General features: G+C 36.9%; 1 protein-coding gene across 12 annotated transcripts in view; it reads right to left on the bottom strand.

Annotated features, from left to right (window-relative positions):
• The window catches only part of SNRK (SNF related kinase), a 64,711-nt gene that overhangs the window by 29,793 nt on the left and 15,748 nt on the right, over positions 1-19,170 (bottom strand). For 11 of the 12 annotated variants that reach the window (XM_001142896.4, XM_516395.6, XM_063806710.1 and 8 more), the window contains one exon: positions 17,606-18,300. The exons of the other annotated variant lie outside the window; for it this stretch is intronic. In XM_001142896.4, coding sequence (XP_001142896.2) covers positions 17,606-18,194 — 589 coding nt within the window. In that variant the 5' untranslated portion in view covers positions 18,195-18,300. The remainder of the gene's footprint in view (positions 1-17,605; positions 18,301-19,170) is intronic. 12 annotated transcript variants of the gene reach the window in all.

Below are 19,170 nucleotides of genomic sequence, written 5' to 3'. Positions count from 1 at the left end.
TCAAAAACTGGTAAGTGATCAATAGGCAGTCCTCTAATTGGTAAGATTCATGGATAGCTAAGGATTCTGAAGATTGTTTATCTTACATAAAGTAACATAAAAACAATTTTGGAAAGACTCCTTACCATATGAAAAGCTGCCCCCTTTGTCCTCCTGACAACAGCTGGAAGAGTCAAAGGTTACAAAGTCAGGGGACACTCAAGTTCTCTCTCTATTCTTGCCTCTACTAATTAATAAATTCATTTTGATACTGAAGCTAGATGGTAAACCCAAGAAATTCTTATGAAGTTGTTTACTGACACTGATAATACAGCCTTGAATGGGATACAGGGCAAGGTACCTCACCTCACAAACTGATAACTGAGTACAAAACTAGAACTAATCTAAAACCAAGAGAATCTTCTGCCTCCAGATGGAACATAATGGGTTTCAGCCAAATGAAGGTTCTGCTATAATAACTTAAAAAAAAAAAAAAAACCTTGAAAAAATCATGTTTGTAAAGTTTTGGGAGTAACAGGAATACATGAGCTAAAATTCAAAGTCATGAAGAGCCCTTTCTAGATCTAAAGCAAAAATTCATATAAGAATCTTAAAAGTGTGACCTCAGGAGTTTCAATGGATCACAAATGTTCCTAAAAATGATTAAACCTAATCAACTTACATTATGCACTAATAAACAGGCTTTTTTGGTAGAATATCTTATTAAAACTCTGAAAATAGGTAAATTTTGGGAAAAAAAAAAAACCCCAGCTACTCTGATACAATACAAGCTTGGCGTTGACTAACATTTAATACGTCTCATTGTAAATCAACTGATTGGTGTTCTAGTGTATTCATTAGTATATATACAAAACACTTTGTTAAGCCAGTTTCAGTCCTCTAGAAACTAATCACTACTGAATACAAAGCTGAGAATCACAACCTGGAACGTGGTGATGAATCAGTCACACCATCTCAGGGGCTTCCTTCCACCTACTGGAGCTCCCAATCCATGTTGTTTCTCTTAAACCCTAACAAGGGCCTCCAAATGTCAGTGGAGAGTTGATGCATACGAACTCTGTTACATAAAATGGGTTTTTAAGAAAACCATATAAAATATACCAAACATCTACAAGTCTGTCTGACTTTAGGAAATAAAAAGAATACTGTACCCAATGACTTGATGTTTCCTTTGGAAACAGACCCATTTATAACCTTACCTCCAATTTTCCATTACAATCTCCTACTCAAGTCATATCCATGAAATTTAAAACACAATAGGGAAAATGGGAGATCTAGTATATAAAACAGCAATGAATGAGTCACGTATTCAAAGGCACAAAAATAACACTATTTTACATGTGTATTTTATGTTCCAAAGCTTATTTCAAAACTGTTTGTGTTCATCCAAATAGTTGCAGGTCCACTTGTTACTCAACCTCATAAGCTTGCAAGATCAGATCCAAAAAAGGGCTTCATAGTGTTCAATAAACACCTCTGAAACTAACCCAAAATGCATGTTTGTATCTCTCTGAAAACAGGAATCACAGCTTTCACTGGGTCCTCTAAGAGTCTAGGACTCATTAAATATAACAGATACAAGGCAAGGAAAAGGAATTACGACATGAGCAAAGAGATTGGGAAGAGCCACAGAGGGTGACCACAATTAATGTAATCTTCATTTCCTTGGTTCATCTCTGTTAACATTAATTTAAATAAATATTATGAGCTTGTTACGTTTGCCAGGTGACAGGACACTGACAAAATATAAACAAACACATGGTCCCCTCTCTCAAGGACCTTACTATTGAGCAAGGGGGACAAGTGAGCCATCTGGAGTGAGGCAGGCTTGGCATCGCCCCATCCAATTCCAAAGAGAAAGAGCAATCAGGGCATGCGTTCTCCTAACTTCATCATCCTCCTTTTTTAGCCATCCACAGCCCCTCTTTTATTTTTACCCAGCAAAATAGTATGCCTACTCTGTGCCTGGCTGCATCCCAGGTGCCGAGATTTAGATATATCTACGAAGAGCGTCTCACTCTAAAAGGTCTTGTTTTCCGACTTACCAGACACAGTATTACAAAGGCTGAGAACTTGTAATGTTTTTTCTTAGGTTTCAGAGTTTAAAAGAATTCTAAATTAAAATTTTAAAAATATTAAATTAGGCACTGTTTACACTACAGTAGAAATACTTTCTTATTACAACCCTATATAAGGCTAATAGATCAACCTGATGACCACACATGCAACCTCCTAACATGCTGGGACAGGGACTCTCCAGGAACTGAGACCGGTCACTAACTAGTCCCACCTGGCCCATCTCAGTGAGCACAAGAGAGTGATCAAGCATAGCAGCCTGCATATAAACAAACAAACTGATTCTTTTTTTTTTTTTTTGAGACAAAGTCTCACTTTGTCGCCCAGGCTGGAGTGCAGTGGCACGATCTCAGCTCACTGCAACCTCCACCTCCCAGGTTCAAGTCATTCTCCTGCCTCAGCCTCCTGAGTAGCTGGGGGTACATGCATGCGCTACCACGCCTGGCTAATTCTTGTATTTTTAGTAGAGATGGGGTTTCATCTGCTTGGCCAGGCTGGTCTCGAACTCTCCTGGCTTCATGTGATTCACCTGCCTCGGCCTCCCAAAGTGCTGCGATTAAAGGCGTGAGCCACCACGCCGGACTCGATTCTTTAGTACATTCTAAAACGCTAAAACAACTTTTAACAGTTCAGTCTGTTCGGCAACATGCAATGCGAATAACACAATTCCAAATTTGTGTTAGAAAGTTTGCTCTAATGCTGATTTTTTTGTCTTGCAAACTTATCTTTCTTCTTCAACAGGCATACATTTCTTACCTCAAAAAGTTTAAAAAAAAAGAAAAGAAAATTTAATATTTTCAACTCCCTAAAGGTTTCCCATGTTATGACCTAAGGTGAATGTAAGTTGATTCAGCTTCCATATGTATTTTTGTACTAAAATAGCTACTGTTTTGAGTGGTTTGAAAAGCCCTTCTGAAGTTCTAAGAAACTAACCTGCTATCAAATAAACACCAAGACTTTCATTTCTTTTTTTATCTAACATTTTAAAAAAGAAAGAAAAATCCCTACTTTAGAAGTTAACCTATTCCCTAAATACAAATAACATAACATTCTGAAAGTTAAATACAACTAAAAACATGTGAGAAAACCACAGGAGCAAAGGTCCCAGGCCTGCCCTTCCTCCCCATTTTCCCACGGCAGCCAACATTTCAGAAATTCCCGAGGACAAATTTCCAAAGGGGACAAGGGTACCTCGGATACTCTTCCTCCCACATTGAGAAAGAGGCAGGAAAGGAAAATAAGGCCAGGATCTAATGTTAAGTGTCCCTCTGGGACCACAGCAGCAACACCATAGAAACATAAAGCATCCCATGACGTTTCCCAAAGCAGCAGCACTGAGACAGTGACATCTGATGGACTGAGGGCTAATTTTGTGTCTGGCGTTATGCTAAGTACTTTACATGTATTCATTCATCTAATCCCCTCAATAATCCTAAAGGCAGGAACTATGAACCCCATTTCACAAATGGAGGTAACAGAGCCCAGAGATGCAAGTCAAGTGGGGAAAGATAACAGGCAGTGCTGGGGCCCTACACCTCTGGAGAAGAAGCTGAGGCCTCACTGAGGGGTGACATGTGGGCAAGAAAATCAGGGGCAAGAGTGGCTAGGCAGAGGAGGGAGATGGATGGCCCTGAGGTAGGACCGGGCTTGGAGTGTGCCTAACAGCAAGGAGGCAGCGTGGCTGGAGCCGAAGGAGCAACTAGGAAGGTAGTGAGAGGAAAGTCTGGGAAGAAATGGAGATGCCAATCTTTTGGGCTGTGTTGGCCACGGTGAGGATGGTGGTTTTGATTCAGACTGAAATGGAAGGTCTCTAAATAGTTTTCAGCAGAGGAATAATATGATCCAACTTGAATTGTACAAAGAAAGGGTAAACATTGTTTTCCTTATGAGTAAGGGTTACCTGAAACTGCTACCTCAGTCTGCTGACCCAAGGAATTCTCTCCTTACAGCTGCTCCCCACTGCAATTCCCGACATACTCTTGCCCAAAGCCCCAGATCCTCCTCTCATCTGGAACTTTCCACATCAGAGAACTCTGGCAGAAGAAACAAAGGAAAGAAAACCTGCCCCTAAAATCCCTCCTTTCTCTTGTTGTCTTTCTAAAATACACACACTTATGCCAGTCAGCCCCATTAGGAAGTTCAGACAAACTACCCAGATTCAGCGTATGAGTTCTGCTTTGAAATTTATATAAATACTAACTTTTGGTTTTTGTTCATGTACTAGAACTTACAATGATCAATTGTGCACACTTTTGTCATTTTACACAGGATTTTAGAGGAAGGGAGTAAGAGGCACTAAGGACCCTTTTAAAACAAACAAACAAACGAAAAACCCCTTTCTAGTTAAAAGCACTAAGAGCCCTTAGAAAACTGCAAAGGTACTATGAACCCAAGAAAATGAGTTGGAATGAGGCGGTGTGGTGATCTGACCTGCACAGGACCAGGGGCACTAATCAGAAGCTCCAGGGAACAGCAGTGGAAAGGAAGCAGGCAGGAAGGTCTCTGGGCTCCTCAGGGAAGAGGAAAGGACAAGCAATCAATGCAGAGGAGTTTCCAAGGGGGTGGGGAGGGGGGTCTAGCTTGAAGTTCCAGACACTGGTTCTGAGGACACACATCAGAAAAAATTTCCAAGGGGTCTAAAACGTGGTTTTCACTTATCCCTAAATGAGCAGAGAGTGGTTAAAAATGGGAGGCAGGGAGGAAAAAAAAAATTAAGCTCCAATTATCAACATCAAAAAAGAAATATTCCTGTTTACTCTTTAAAGAAGTTAAAAACAATTTTTAAAGAACATCAGAATTTAAAATGTTGAAAATATCTTTTTCCACTAATGTCTAAAAATATTTGATTCTATAGGTTAAAATCAGCAGTAGGCAAGGCTGGATGCATATTATAATTGCATGGAAGCTTCTGAATATGACCCTAAGCCAAGTCAATCTGAATCACAATCTCTGGGGGTGGGGCCCAGGCAACATAGGTATTTTTTAAAAATCTCCCCCAGGTGAAACTGATGGATGGTGACCACTGAGAGCCACCAGTTTAAATCCTACCCTACCACTAAACTAGAATAAATTATACATTTGTATCAACATATTTTGTTTGATCTGAGCCTTATAACACAGTGAGAATAATAAGTACCACAGCTAAAAATCAGTGGGGAAAATAAAAAACATATAAATGATTTCTATCATATTTTTCAGTCTGCTCAAATACTTTTAAATGACTGAAAAACCCACCTATATGGTACCTATAGAATACCTCCCATAAACATTTCATGCTCAAGAATCTTTACTAATTCTAAATACTTTTTATTTACAGAGGGTTTATGCCAGATCAATTTTTAATTGTGGTTTCAGAAATATTTGTTTCTTATAGGCATGTGAAATTTCAGGAAGCTTAGGAAAAGATTTTCATTCTTTCCTTCTCGTTTTATATGACAAGTGATAACATTATAGATGTATAAAGTATCTTTCAGAGTATGTGACATTTCATTTGGCAGCTGGGTGACAGGTGTGTGCTACATTTCTATGGATACGTTGTTCGTTTCTTGACAATTTAATATTACACTGGTGACTATGCCTGGGCCCCAGGCTGCAACGCAGTTTGTGCTGGGCACACTTAACCAGGCAGGTATTATTTTTAATAAAACTTACTGAGGTGCTACTTTAAAGTAGATCAAACTTCTTTCCCTAACCATAGAAGAGGCACAAATCATCCCTTTAAAGCAGATAATCCCAAACTCGATAGTCAGGAGTAGTCCCTGTGACAAAAGCCTAACGTCTTCTAATATAGAACTCATCAGGGCCTGTATATCCTAATGGTAAATAGTACAAGAGGAAGTAATATAAAAGTTAAACAAATTCTGCCTCTGGGAAGAGAAGGTCCTCTGAAAAACTGAAACGTTACTAAAACATTTGTTTCTAATAAACAATGACTTAAAATGGGAAATGAAACTACACATTCAAATTTGGTGCCACTTGGGAAGGACTGTAAAAATAAATACATTAATAGCATCTCTGGAATCTGAAATAAAAGGTGTTATTGATTTCTGTACAACTTATAATTGCAGATTTTTTTTTAAGAGATGGGGCCTCACTACCTTGCCCAGGCTTGTAGCACAGTGGCTATTTCCAGGCACTATCCCACTATTGATCAACACAGGAGTTTTAACTTGTTCCATTTCCGAACTAGGCCAGCTCATCTCTCCTTAGGCAGCCTAGTGGTAACCCTGGCTCCCAAGAGGTCACCATATTACTGTCCAACTTAGTGCAGGCAACCGACCGGCATAATACACTACAGCCTAGAACTCCTGGGCTCAAGTGGTCTTCCTCCTGTCTCAGCCTCCTGAGTAGCTGGGACTATAGGTGTGTGCCACCATACCCAGCTATAATTGCAGATTATTTATAAACCAAAGAGAAACTTTGATTCATTTATGACCTTTTTTTAAAATTTTTTTTTAAGAGATGGAGTCTATGTTGCCCAGGCTGGACTTGAACTCCTGGGCTCAAGCAATCTTCCCGCCTCAGCCTTTTGAGTAGCTGGGGCTATAGGCACACACTACGAGGCCTGACTTCATTTATGTCCTTCTGAAATAGTTCAAAGTTCTATCAAAAGGTTTTACGGCTTACTTAGGCTGTACTATCTTACAAGCAGGAGTGATCCTTTAAAAAATATTTAAACATTTTAACACTATACTTAATGCTATAATCGCAATTCTTTTGGTGGACACCCATTTCCAAAATTCTCTAAAAGACTCTTTTATAGGAAAGAGTCTACTGAGGAGCTATTTTATCACAGACTAGGGTAGACAGAAAGAAATGACAGTCTTAAGTACAACTCTTGGCTTGAATATGTCAAGATTTCCAAAAACTGGCATATTATACAAATGGTAAGAAACAGTAAGTTAATAGCTATAAAGAATGTCTCAATTTATATTTTATTAATTTACCTTTTCACAAGACAAGGCAATTCATTTCAGATAGACCAGGGATAGCAATTTTTAAATGCATACTGGATTTTAAAATGTTCTTTACACGTAGTAAGTTAAGCCAAATAAATAAAGATGCTTAAGAACACAATTCTAAGATATGTCTATATCCTTCCTCATTATGGAGGATTTTAAGGCATTATGAATCAGAAAAAGTTAAGAATCAGTGCTCTAAAATACAAGTACATACTTTTAACATGGTGAGGGGTAAATGCTCTCCCTCAGTAGAGAAATTTTTCTGCTGATTATCTGGTTTTATATTTATTTTTTAAAAATAAAAAATACCAGCGTAAGACTGACATTTGTTAGAATGCATTTGAACACTGCAAAATATAGTGTGTTTCTGTCACATCAACCTTCTTTCCCAGACCATCATCAGGCATTACTGCTAAAAACTAAAACCACACTACACAATAAGCCAGAAACACCCACACTGGGATACTTGCCTTCCAGTTAATGAATAATATGTATCTATATTCAAACTTTTCATTTTGAAATAATTATAGATTCACAAGAGTGGCCAACAAAACAAATGGACAGGTAAGTTTCATGTATTCTTCACCCAGTTTCCCCCAATAGTAACATCGTGCTTAAATACAGTAAAATATCAAAACTAGGAAACTGATATTGGTACACTCCACAGAGCTTATTCAGATTTCATCATTTCACATGTATTTATCTGTGTATGTAGTTTCTATGAAATTTTTATCACATGTGGAGATTTGTATAACCACCAGACACAGAAGTGCTCCATCACCACAAGGCTCCTTCATGCTATCTTTTACAGGCACACCACCCACCACGATCTCTAATTCCTGGCAGCCACCAATCTGTTCTCCATTTTTATAGTTTTGTTATATCAAGAGAATTTTATAAATGGAATTATATAGCATGTAACCTGAGATGATTGTTGTTGCCCCTTGAAATCCATCCAAGTTGTTGTATCAATAGTTTATTCCTTTTTATTGCTGCATAGTATTCCATGGTATGAATACACCACAGTATAACAATTAACATGTTGAAGGATAACACCTGGGCTGTTTCCAGTTTATGGCTATTATAAATAAAACTGCTATGAACATCCATGTACAGATTTTTGTGAATACAGGTATTCATTTCTCTGGGACAAACACCCAGGAGTGCAATTGCATATTTAGTTTTATAAGAGCATATTTACTTTTATAAGAAACTGTCAAACTATTTTTCAGAGTGTCTGTGGTAGTGATTTCTCTCGTTATTCTTTTCATAATTGTTTTAGTTATTCTAGGTTCTTTGCCTTTCCAGATACATTTTAGAATAATGTTGTCTATGTCTATAAAACCCCTGCAGAGTTTTGATAGGAATTATGTTAAACATCTAGATCCATTTGGGGAAGACTGGCATCTGTAGTATGTTTATTCCAATTCATGAACACATGTCTCTCCATTTATTTAGGCCTTCTTTGATTTCTATCATTAATATTATTTTTTTGTTAGATGTGTTCTGTTAGATGTGTATCTAGGTATTTCACTTTCTTTGGCATGACTTTAAATTTCAGTCTCTACATGTTCATTATCAGTACAGAAAAGCAATTGATTTGGTGTTGATCTAATATTCTGTGATATTGCAGAATTCATTTGATATTCTAGGAATTTTTCTGTAGATTCCATGAGATTGTCTATGTACACATTCATATCATCTGAAAGCAGAAACAGTTTTACTTCTTCTTTTCCTATCTTTATATAACTTTCAGTACTATGTTGAGTAAAAGTGATATGTGTACATCCTTGCCTTGTTTCTCAACTTAGGATGAAAGCATTCAGTCTTTCACCATTAAGTAGGATGTTATCTGTAGGGTTTTTGTAGATTCTCTTTATAAAGTTGATGTTCCTCTCTATTCCTTGTTTACTTAGAGCAGGCAAAGAGTAATATTTTAATGTAGGACAAAATACAGATTTATAAAGAAAAGATGTCTAGTTTTTTACACACCAATATGTGTGAGGACACACCCCATGATTCTAAACAATTTCCATTAAATGCTGAACTGCCAATGAGAAATGTTGTAGAGAGTGTATATAGGCTTTTTGTTTATATTCAAGACTTAATCTAAATCCAAACATTTGCACTGTATCCATACGGAGCCATGTTTCAAGTAATTCAGCTTTCATTGATTACTGCATAATTGGTAGTAAGAATTAATGCAGAGAATGAATATTTCATCTTTGAAATAGTCTGTATACTAGGAAATGCCTAAAATAAGGGTTTTTAAATCCAGATCTGTAACATCCTAGAAGACTCCAAACCTTAGGTGAGATGACGAAGTTCCCAATACCAAATTTAACTCATTTTAACTTGAAAATAAGAATTTTTAGGAAAGTAGAAAAAGGTCATAAATAATGTCAGAGTTTTACAACTATTGAAAAGTTGTGAATCTATTATTTAAGAAACAATTTTCCCATTTTAGAGTTTCTAAAATGAAGAAAATTTTAAAGTATCATTTTTTAAAGAGTAAGTTCTTTCCTAATGCTGCTCTGACAAAACCTTTACTTATCAAGAAATTCACTTGGAACCTCACTACAAGCAGGCCACCCCACAGGACAAGCAGCCAGACATCCATCGGTTTCAGCAGAGCCTGGTCACTCAGAGCAAAGACATTACTCCTGTCTTAGCCCAGCAGGCACAGGTTCATTGCCTTGTCTCTTCTTCCACTGAATAAACTGATGTGACAAGCAGCAATGAGCTCTCCAGGTGTACACCACTGCACTGCACTCTACCACAGGAATTCCACAGACTGCAATGAGAGATTCCAGGATTTTTCACACAGATCCTTTCTCCCCCTATCCTTTCTGACTCTGTGAAATCAACTTAATACACATTCTTGAAAGCCCAGAGAGCTGACTGAATCAATAGTGCATGAGCATGATCTAGCTACCCTCCCTCTTCCCAAATCCCTAGATACGACAGAAACAGTAGAAGGCAGGTAGGATCAGACTGAAAGAGGAAGCCAGAGCCCCAAAACCCAGCTGGGGGAGCTTCTGTGGTGCTCTTTTCTAGATGAGGCACACTGCAAACAGGAAAGAACTGCACCCAGACAACCATTAGAAGGATTAACTGAGGACTAATTTCCTACCTTATAATTCTACACTAGCCCCAAGCATGTCCACGCAGACATGTGTTCCAGGTTTTCTGTAGATTGTCTTCATCAAGTTGAGGATGTTCCTCTCTATTGTGGACATTAGGAACACAGAGAGAGGGATGGTGTCCAAGAGGTATATTAACAACCTAACAAATAGTAAGACCAGATACCAGGGCTTCCCAGTTAGCTGTATGACCCTGCTCCTCTCCCATATCACTGGAGTACTCAGACACCATATTCACAGACAAGGTATCTGGAAATCTCAAAAACAGAGATGAACAAACAACATCCCCAAGAACGTAGGAAAAATGAGTACAATGAGAGAGAGGAACCAAGTTCATCAAACAGAAGCAGCAGCACCCAAGAAAACCTGCTTAATGAAGCACTTTCGGAACTGTTAAAAAAAACAAAATATGCTCCACCGAATCAATGAAATGTAGTTCTACAAAGAAAATTAGTCTTGCATCAGACTTCTCACCGACAACTTTAAAAGCAAAAAGATGACAGACAAGTATCTGTGAAAAACATATCTTCAAAGTTGGGAGAAAAATGATTTTGAATATATATTTCTATATCCAGCCAAATTATCATTAAAATGTGAAGACATTTTAGACACATAAGGACTTGAATTTTTCGCAAATCCTCTCTGAAAGGGTTTCAAACAAAACAAAGCACAATAAAAATAATCCAAGAAAGGGACAGGGAGGCCAAGAAATTCATAAAATTAAGTAAAAAGTAAGTATTTATTACAGACAAACACAAGCAAATAAGAATGTTATTAACCAAAAAAGAAGTAAAAACAAACGGATTCTTATTTGTAGGGTAGGAGAAATAATGTAGATACTGTCTGACTCTAGACATTAAAGGTGGACGCGAACACAGAGAGAAACAGATTACACGTCATGCAAACCACTACTGGGGAAAGAGCAAAGAAAGCTTGAATAATTTAACAAAATATGGGAAAAGGTAATAAATAATAAGGCAAATGAAAACCACAAAATAAGATAGGACAAGTCCAAACACTCCAGTAATAATAAATATAAATAAATTAAATCCACCTATTCAAAGACTGATTCATAGATTAGACACGAAATACAGCTATACACAGGCATACCTCAGCGATACTGTGGGTTCGGTTCCAGACCACTGAAATAAAGCGAATGTTGCAATACAGCGAGACACACAAATTTTTTTGTTTCCCAGTGCACAAAAAGTTATGTTTATACTATACCATAGTCTATTAAATGTGCAACAGCATTATGTCTATAAAAGATAATGTACATACCTTAATTTAAAAATACTTTACGAGGGGCACATTTTCTCAGAATCTCCCAGGGCTGTGTCACGGGCAAAAAATTAAAAAAACAAACAAACAACAAAAAAAACTTTATCAAGACCAGCCCAGGCAACATAGTAAGACTCTATCTTTACAAAACTTTTAAAATTAGCTGGATGTGGTGGTGCACGCCTGTAGTCCCAATTACTCAGGAGGCTGAAGTGCGAGGATTGCTTGAGCCCAGGAGTTCAAGTCTGCAACGAACTATGATCATGCCACTACACTCCAGCCTGGGCTACAGAGAGAGTCCCTATCTCAAAGAATAAAAAAAAAAAAAAAAAAAAACCTTATTTCTAAAAAATGAGCCTTCAATGAGTCAAGGCATAATCTTTTTGCTGGTGGAAGTTCCTGCCTTGATGTTGATGGCTGCTTACTAATCAGGGTGGTGGTTGCTGAAGGTTGGCATGGCTGTGGCTATTTCTTAAAATAAGACAAGAATGAAGTTTGCTGCATCATTTGATTCTTCCTTTCATGAAAGATTTATCTCTAGCATGCAACACTGTTTGACATATTTTACCTAGAGTAGAACTGTAGAACCTCTTTCAAAACTGAAGTCAATTCTCTCAAACCTTGCCACTGCTTTATCAAACTTACTATGTAAGTTTACATAATAGTCTAAATCCTTTGTTGTCATTTCAACAATATTCACATCTTCACTAATAGAATCCATCTCAAGAAACCACTTTCTTCACCTGCATTCATGGATTTAAAAAAATTAAGATAAAACAACAACAACAACAACAACAAAACACTTTCTTTGCTCATCCACAAGAAGCCACTCCTCATCCATTCAAGTTTTATCAAGAGACTGCAGCAATTCAATCATATCTTCAGGCTCCCTTTCTATTTCTCTTCCTATTTCCACCACATATGCAGTTATTTCCTCCACAAACTGTGAACCCCTCGAAGTCATCCATGAGGGCTGGAATCAACTTCTTCCAAACTCCTCTTAATGCTGATATTCTGACCTCCTCCCATGAGTCACAAATGTACTTAATGGTGCATCCTTTCCAGGTTTTCAACTTACTTTGCCCAGATGGATCGGAGGAATTACTACCAATGGCAGCCATAGCCTTACAAGATGCATTTCTTAAATAGTAACGACTTGGAAGTCAAAATTACTCCTTGATCCACGGGCTGCAGAATGGATGCTGTGTTATCTGCATGAAAACAACATCAATTTCCTTGTACATCTCCATCAGAGCTCTTGGGTGACCAGGAGCATTGTCAATGAGTGGCAGTATTTTAAAAGGAATCTTTTTTTCTTAGTAGTAGGTCTCAAATGGTGGGCTTAAGAAATTCAGTAAACTATGCTGTAAACAGATGTGTTGTCATTCAGGCTTTGTTGTTCCATTTATAGAGCACAGGTAGAGTATATTTGGCTTAATTCTTAATGGCCCTAGGATTTTCTGAATGGTCAATGAGCATGGCTTCAACTTTAAGTGGCCAGCTGCATTTACCCATAACAAGAGTGTCAGCCTGCCTTTTGAGGCTTTGAAACCAGGCATTGACTTCTCCTCTCTAGCTAACATGGGATCTTCTTCCAATAGAAGGCTGTTTTAGTTACATCAAAAATCTGTTGTTCAGTGGAGCCAGCTTCATCAATTATCGTAGCTAGATCTTCTGGCTAACTTGCTGCAGCTTCTCCATTAGCACTTGCTGTTTCATCTTGTACTTTTATGTTATGGAGATGGCTTCTTTCCTTAAACCTCATGAATCAAACTCTGCTAGTTTCAAACTTTTCCTCTGCAGCTTCCTCCCCTCTCTTAGCCCTCAGAGAACTGAAGAGAGTTAGGGCCTTGCTCTGGATTAGGCTTTGGCTTAAGGGAATATTGTGGCTAGTTAGATCTTTTACCCACACCACTAAAACTTTCTTCATATCAACAATAAGGCTGTTTCACTTTCTTACCATTCGTGTGTTCACTGGAGTGGCACTTTTAATTTCCTTCAAGAACTTTTCTTTTGCATTCATAACTTGGCTATTAGGTGCAAGAAGCCTAGCTTTCAGTCTATCTTGCCTCACTATGTCTTGCTTGCTAAGCTTAATCATTTCCAGCATTTGACTTAAAGTGAGAGATGTACCACTCTTCCTTTCACTTGAACACTTAGAGGCCACTGTAATTAACTGGCCTAATTTCAATATTGTTGTATCTCAGAGAATAGGGAAGCCCAAGAAGAGAGAGAGAGACAGAGAGAGAGAGAGATGGGGGAATGGCTGGTAGGTAAAACAGTCAGAACACATACAACATTTATTGGTTAAGTTTGCTGTCTTATCTGGGTGCTGTGTCTGGCACCCCAAAACAACTACAATAGTAACATTAAAGATCACTGATCACAGATCACCATAAAAAATAAATAATGACAAAGTTTAAAATATTTTGAGAATTACCAAAATGTGACAGAGAGGCATGATGTGAGCATATGCTGTTGCAAAAATGGTGCCAAGAAACTTGCTTGATGAAGGGTTGCGGCAACCTTCAATTTGTAAATAAACAAAAAAACCGCAAGATCTGAGATGTGCAATAAAGTTATGCACAATAAAATGAAGTATGCCTTTGTTTAAAAGGGATAAATCTAAAGCAATGACAAAACAGAATTTAAGGCAATATGTATCAAGGAGTATACTTTCGTATTGATAAAAGGTATAACTCATCATGTAAAATATATTAGAAACTTTTAATATCTTTATTGTCAATTATAGCTTGACAATACCATGTATAAAGCAAAAAATGGTTAAATTACAAAATTCACAGATGAGAATAGAAGACTACCATTATTCTCTCAGAAAATGACACGTCAGAATAAAAACATGTAAGGGTACAAAGGAACAAGGTGCATAATGCATAATCTTAAGTATGTATAAAAACTCCAAGTATACAAATATTTTAATCACATAAAGAACAGTCACCATGGTATGAATTACCATGTATCAAGCCACAAAGAAAATCTAAAAATAGTATCCGAAGCAGAAATCAATTGGGCATAAATTAACTTCAATGTACTAAAATTAGAAGTTAAAAACCAGACAACTAAAGAGAAAAATAAATCTATCCATTTGGAATTTTTAAAAAGGAACACCTTTCTAAATAACTTTCCAGTTAAGTAAGAAACCAAAGACAAATTTTAGCAAGGACAACTGCAGAGTGAAACCCCTAGAATGTCATCAGGGATTGTGGGAGAGGGCATCATATAGCATTAAAGTTAAAGATGTACACATCAGATATTGCCAAATTGTCTTCTAAATAGCATTAATAAACCATTTGTTAGAAATCAAGACACACAGAAATAAGCTTCTGATACATGATGCTATTAAAAAATAGGAAACCTCAAAGATCCTAGAAAGAATAAAGATGAAAGAAAAAAAATGACATCTAAAACAAAAAGTATAGTTGATAAAATCAAATCTGATCTTTTGAAAATAATAATAAAATAGACAATTCCTCAGCTAAGTCTCAATGCTGAGGACCAGTATACTATAAAACACTTATTCAAAAAAAAGAACCAAAGTTTTTTTATTTAGTAACATCTCACAATATAATGACAGATTTTAATATTTGTGTATGCTCATTTTACTAAACATTTGTGAAAAATCACTGACTAATTTTGGCATGATAAACTAATAGTAGATTAACAGAAAGACACCTGTCCTTTTTTAAAAAATAGCAATTCTATATTTATTTCAATCACACATCACACAATATAAATTGAAATAACTATAAATAATGAAAATGAAAAAGTTACCTATGAACTCCACCCAAGCCTACTTCACCAACACACGGTAATCATTTATCAGACTGGTGAACATCTTCCCAAGTGGTTTTCTTTTCCTTTTTTAATAGCTTTTTAAAAGTTTTATTATGCAATATTTAAGACATAAGGGGGGAAGAAAAAGGAACATTACAATGAACTCCTGTGTACCCACCACCCAACTTCAAAAATAAACATCACCAATACAGCTGAAAGCCTACAGATATGCCTGCCCCTCAGAAGTAACCTATCTTGCTCTCATGCATTCTTCAGAGTTTACTACATGTACTACATGTGCATGTACTCCTAAACAATATATAACACCGCTTTGTATGTTTTAAAATTTTATATAAATGTTGGCTGGGTGCGGTGGCTCATGCCTGTAATCCCAGCACTTTGGGAGGCTGAGGCAGGTGGATCACGAGGTCAGGAGATAAGACCATCCTGGCTAACACGGTGAAACCCCGTCTCTACTAAAAATAAAAAAAAAATTAGCTGGGCGTGGTGGCAGGGGGCCGGTAGTCCCAGCTACTCGGGAGGCTGAGGCAGGTGAATGGTGTGAACCCGGGAGGCGGAGCTTGCAGAGAGCCGAGACGGCACCACTGCACTCCAGCCTGGGTGACAGAACGAGACTCTGTCTCAAAAAAAAAAAAAAAAAAAAAATTGTATATAAATGTTATATGTACTCTTCATCAATTTGCTTTGTTTCTCTTAAAAAGTATGCTTGTGAGATCCAATCATGTTGGCAAAATGTTTAATTTTCACCGTATACAGAATATGAATACTGAACGAATTATTCCCCTGCTGTACATTCGACAATGCTGTTAAAAACGTTCTTTGAAAATCTCTTGTATGCATAAGTGAGAGCTACTCTGAGGTGCATACATAGGAGAGAACTGCTAGGTTATCAGATGTGTACATCTTTACCTTTACCAGATATTGCCAAGTTGTCTTCTAAATAAGAGTTCCTGATATTCTATGGTCTTACCAACACTTAGTTTTGTCTGACTTCAGTTTTTCCCAATGTGAAAAGTATGAAAGAGTATCTTATTTTTAATAGATTTAAAGAGTACTTTATTTTTAATAAGATACTCTTATTAAATCTGCACTAATGAGGTTGAAGATTTTTTCTTGGGTAGACATTTGTGTTTCCTCTCCTGGAAATTCCTGGCTTCACTGTCTGATTAGAATGGCTCCATTAATCAAAAATCTCCGCTCAGATATTCTAATGAAAGACTTCAGTGAAGTCTAGTTATCTGTAGTAGGCAGAAACTGCTCATTAACCCTTTCTTTTCCAGAACATGATAGTCATAACATGAAAACCAGTGTCTTGGTGTACAGAGTATTCAATATAACATCAACACTCTTCAATGTTAAGTGCACCTTTGTCATTAATCCTTTAACCTGCATTTCAAATTACCACAAATGCAAGCAGAATACTCATACATATGAATCTGACATCATGTGCATGTATTTTTTCCAAGATTAACAAATTAAAAAGCTGACTGCACCTTCGGATCAACAAATCCTTTAAAAAAATTAAGAACAAATTCCTACATGATCTTCAAAACAAATACAATCCCAAGGAGACAAAGTTGACACAAACTGAAAGGCAGTAAATACTTTCACCACAGATAGATAAATCTTGACAAGTGAAAGAGCACAAAGTGTTTGGAGAGGGAAAGAAGGTAGTTAGGAATGCCAAAGGTACCACGATTCCAGAATCCACCATACAGAAAGCCTCTGTATGTCAGTTTCCTATTCTGAACAATGAGATAGACAATAACAACCCCACGGGTCACTGTGAAAAGTAAACAAGATAATACGGGAGTGCTACACCTGTACCTGATTCAATATTATATTATGGATAAAAAATGAAGCAGAGAGGTCAAGCACTTGTTCAAGTTCACAGTTAATAAATGATTCTAATACCCAAATTCTTTATCACTGTAATATTCACAGTACCTTTCCAATATGGGTCTCCAATGATTGTTAGACGATATGCACAGAGAGGAGATGGCTAAAGAGAGCCACTAAAAGAAAAATCTGAGGAAAAGCATTCAGACCTTAAGAAAAAAATGACAATGAACAGAAAAGAGATTACTTTAAATGATAACTTACTCATTTTCCTTTGTACTCACAAATATACTTTAGACATTTGCCATCTAAAGGTTGAAATAAACGAAATGCCAGCTTTAGGCACATATGGCATTTATGAAACCCAATTTGCTAGTTAAGGCCAATTTAACAGAAATTCTCTAGAAATCATTTTTAGATAAACAACCGATCTGACCAACTCTAGCTGGCAGAATTCAAATGGCCAAATACTGGACCGAGGTTACCTACCTACTGCAGGTGCATCATACTCATCACCAAGCAGAATTTCTGGAGCGGAATATGCAAGAGATCCACAGCTTGTAGTGAGCTTCTTCCCTGGTTGAAATTTGTTGCTGAACCCAAAGTCTGTCAACTTTACAAGACCTTGTTTTTCAAAGAAGACTACATTCTCTGGTTTTAAGTCTCTGTGAACCACATGGAGTTTATGGCAATAAGATATAGCATGAACTATCTGAGCAAAATACTTCTTGGCCAAGTCTTCATTAAGACCCTCCTCATGTTTCATTATATAATCAAACATATCTCCTCCATCCCCAAGTTCTAGAATAAGATATAGTTTGGTCTGGGTGTCAATAACTTCATAAAGGCGGACGATGTTAGGATGCTGCACTAGTTTCATGCATCTCACTTCCTGGAAAAGATGACCAGTAGCTAGAGTGTCCAGTTTTGTCTTGTCAATAACTTTTACTGCCACCTTTTCACCCGTAAAGACATGCCTGGCAAGTTTAACCACGGCAAAATGGCCTCGACCCAAGGTTTTATCCAGATCATATAATCCAGCAATCTTTCCATCATACCCTCGCTTAAATCCTGCCATGCTGGTCCAACAGAAGAAAAAATATTTAGACTGTTTAAAATAGATCTTCTCATATAAGAATATCTGGTGAATACAAAAAATTCATTTTCAATGTCGTCATGGATATCTACAAAATAAGAAGAGAAACAAAATTAAGTTTCTGCGACTTTTCTTCACAAACTTTAAAATCACTTCATTTTTTGTTTTTTTCATTTTAAGAGAAACTTGAAGAAAATAAATTGAGATATAAAATGAGTCAGGGTCATTAATAAAACCTATTTTTATATTTAGACTTTATATTACAAAGGCTGAATTTAAATACCATATCAAATTTTTGCAAACTGAAAAGAAAATTAGTTCATTGGAAGCAATTTTTTGGTGATGTCAGTAATAAGAAAACTGGCAAGTTTGATAAGCATGTTTAAAAAACAAACATTTTCTAAAAGGAATTTTAGTGTCTTAAAAAATAACGCAACAGTTGACAAGGGAAAACACAAAGAATAAACATTTGCACAGAAACCCAACAACTTTTCAGTTTCCCCAAGACCAACACCACTTCCTTTAAGTGCAAAAAAAAAAAAAAAAAATCCATTCTGTGAAGGTTTCTCTGACTCTCCCAGCTGGAATTACCTTCTCTCCTCAATATCCCCAGAGCACCTTGGGACACCTCTATTCTATGTGGTCTTATTCTACAGGTATTTGGGTACACCATCTCCTCTATCCTGACAGTAGCAGTTTCTCAGGGATTTTCTATTCTAAGGTTCTATTTTTTTTTTCTTCTACTTTCCCCCAACACCTAGAACAGTGCTTACAAATAGCATATAATCAAAACTGTCTTATTAAATTTTGAAATGCAACTTTTCCCAAAATGTTTAGGAGGTAATTGTTTGCTCTTGCGTCACTACTGTTTAGGATAAGCACCTGGCACATAGTAGGTGCTTAACATATCAGTAAACATATTAACATTGACTTTTTAAACTTATAATTGAATTTATAT

Source organism: Pan troglodytes, chromosome 2 (assembly GCF_028858775.2).
Source record: "Pan troglodytes isolate AG18354 chromosome 2, NHGRI_mPanTro3-v2.0_pri, whole genome shotgun sequence".
NCBI classification, from domain to species: Eukaryota; Metazoa; Chordata; class Mammalia; order Primates; family Hominidae; genus Pan; species Pan troglodytes.
This window is presented reverse-complemented; position numbering and strand designations above follow the sequence as displayed.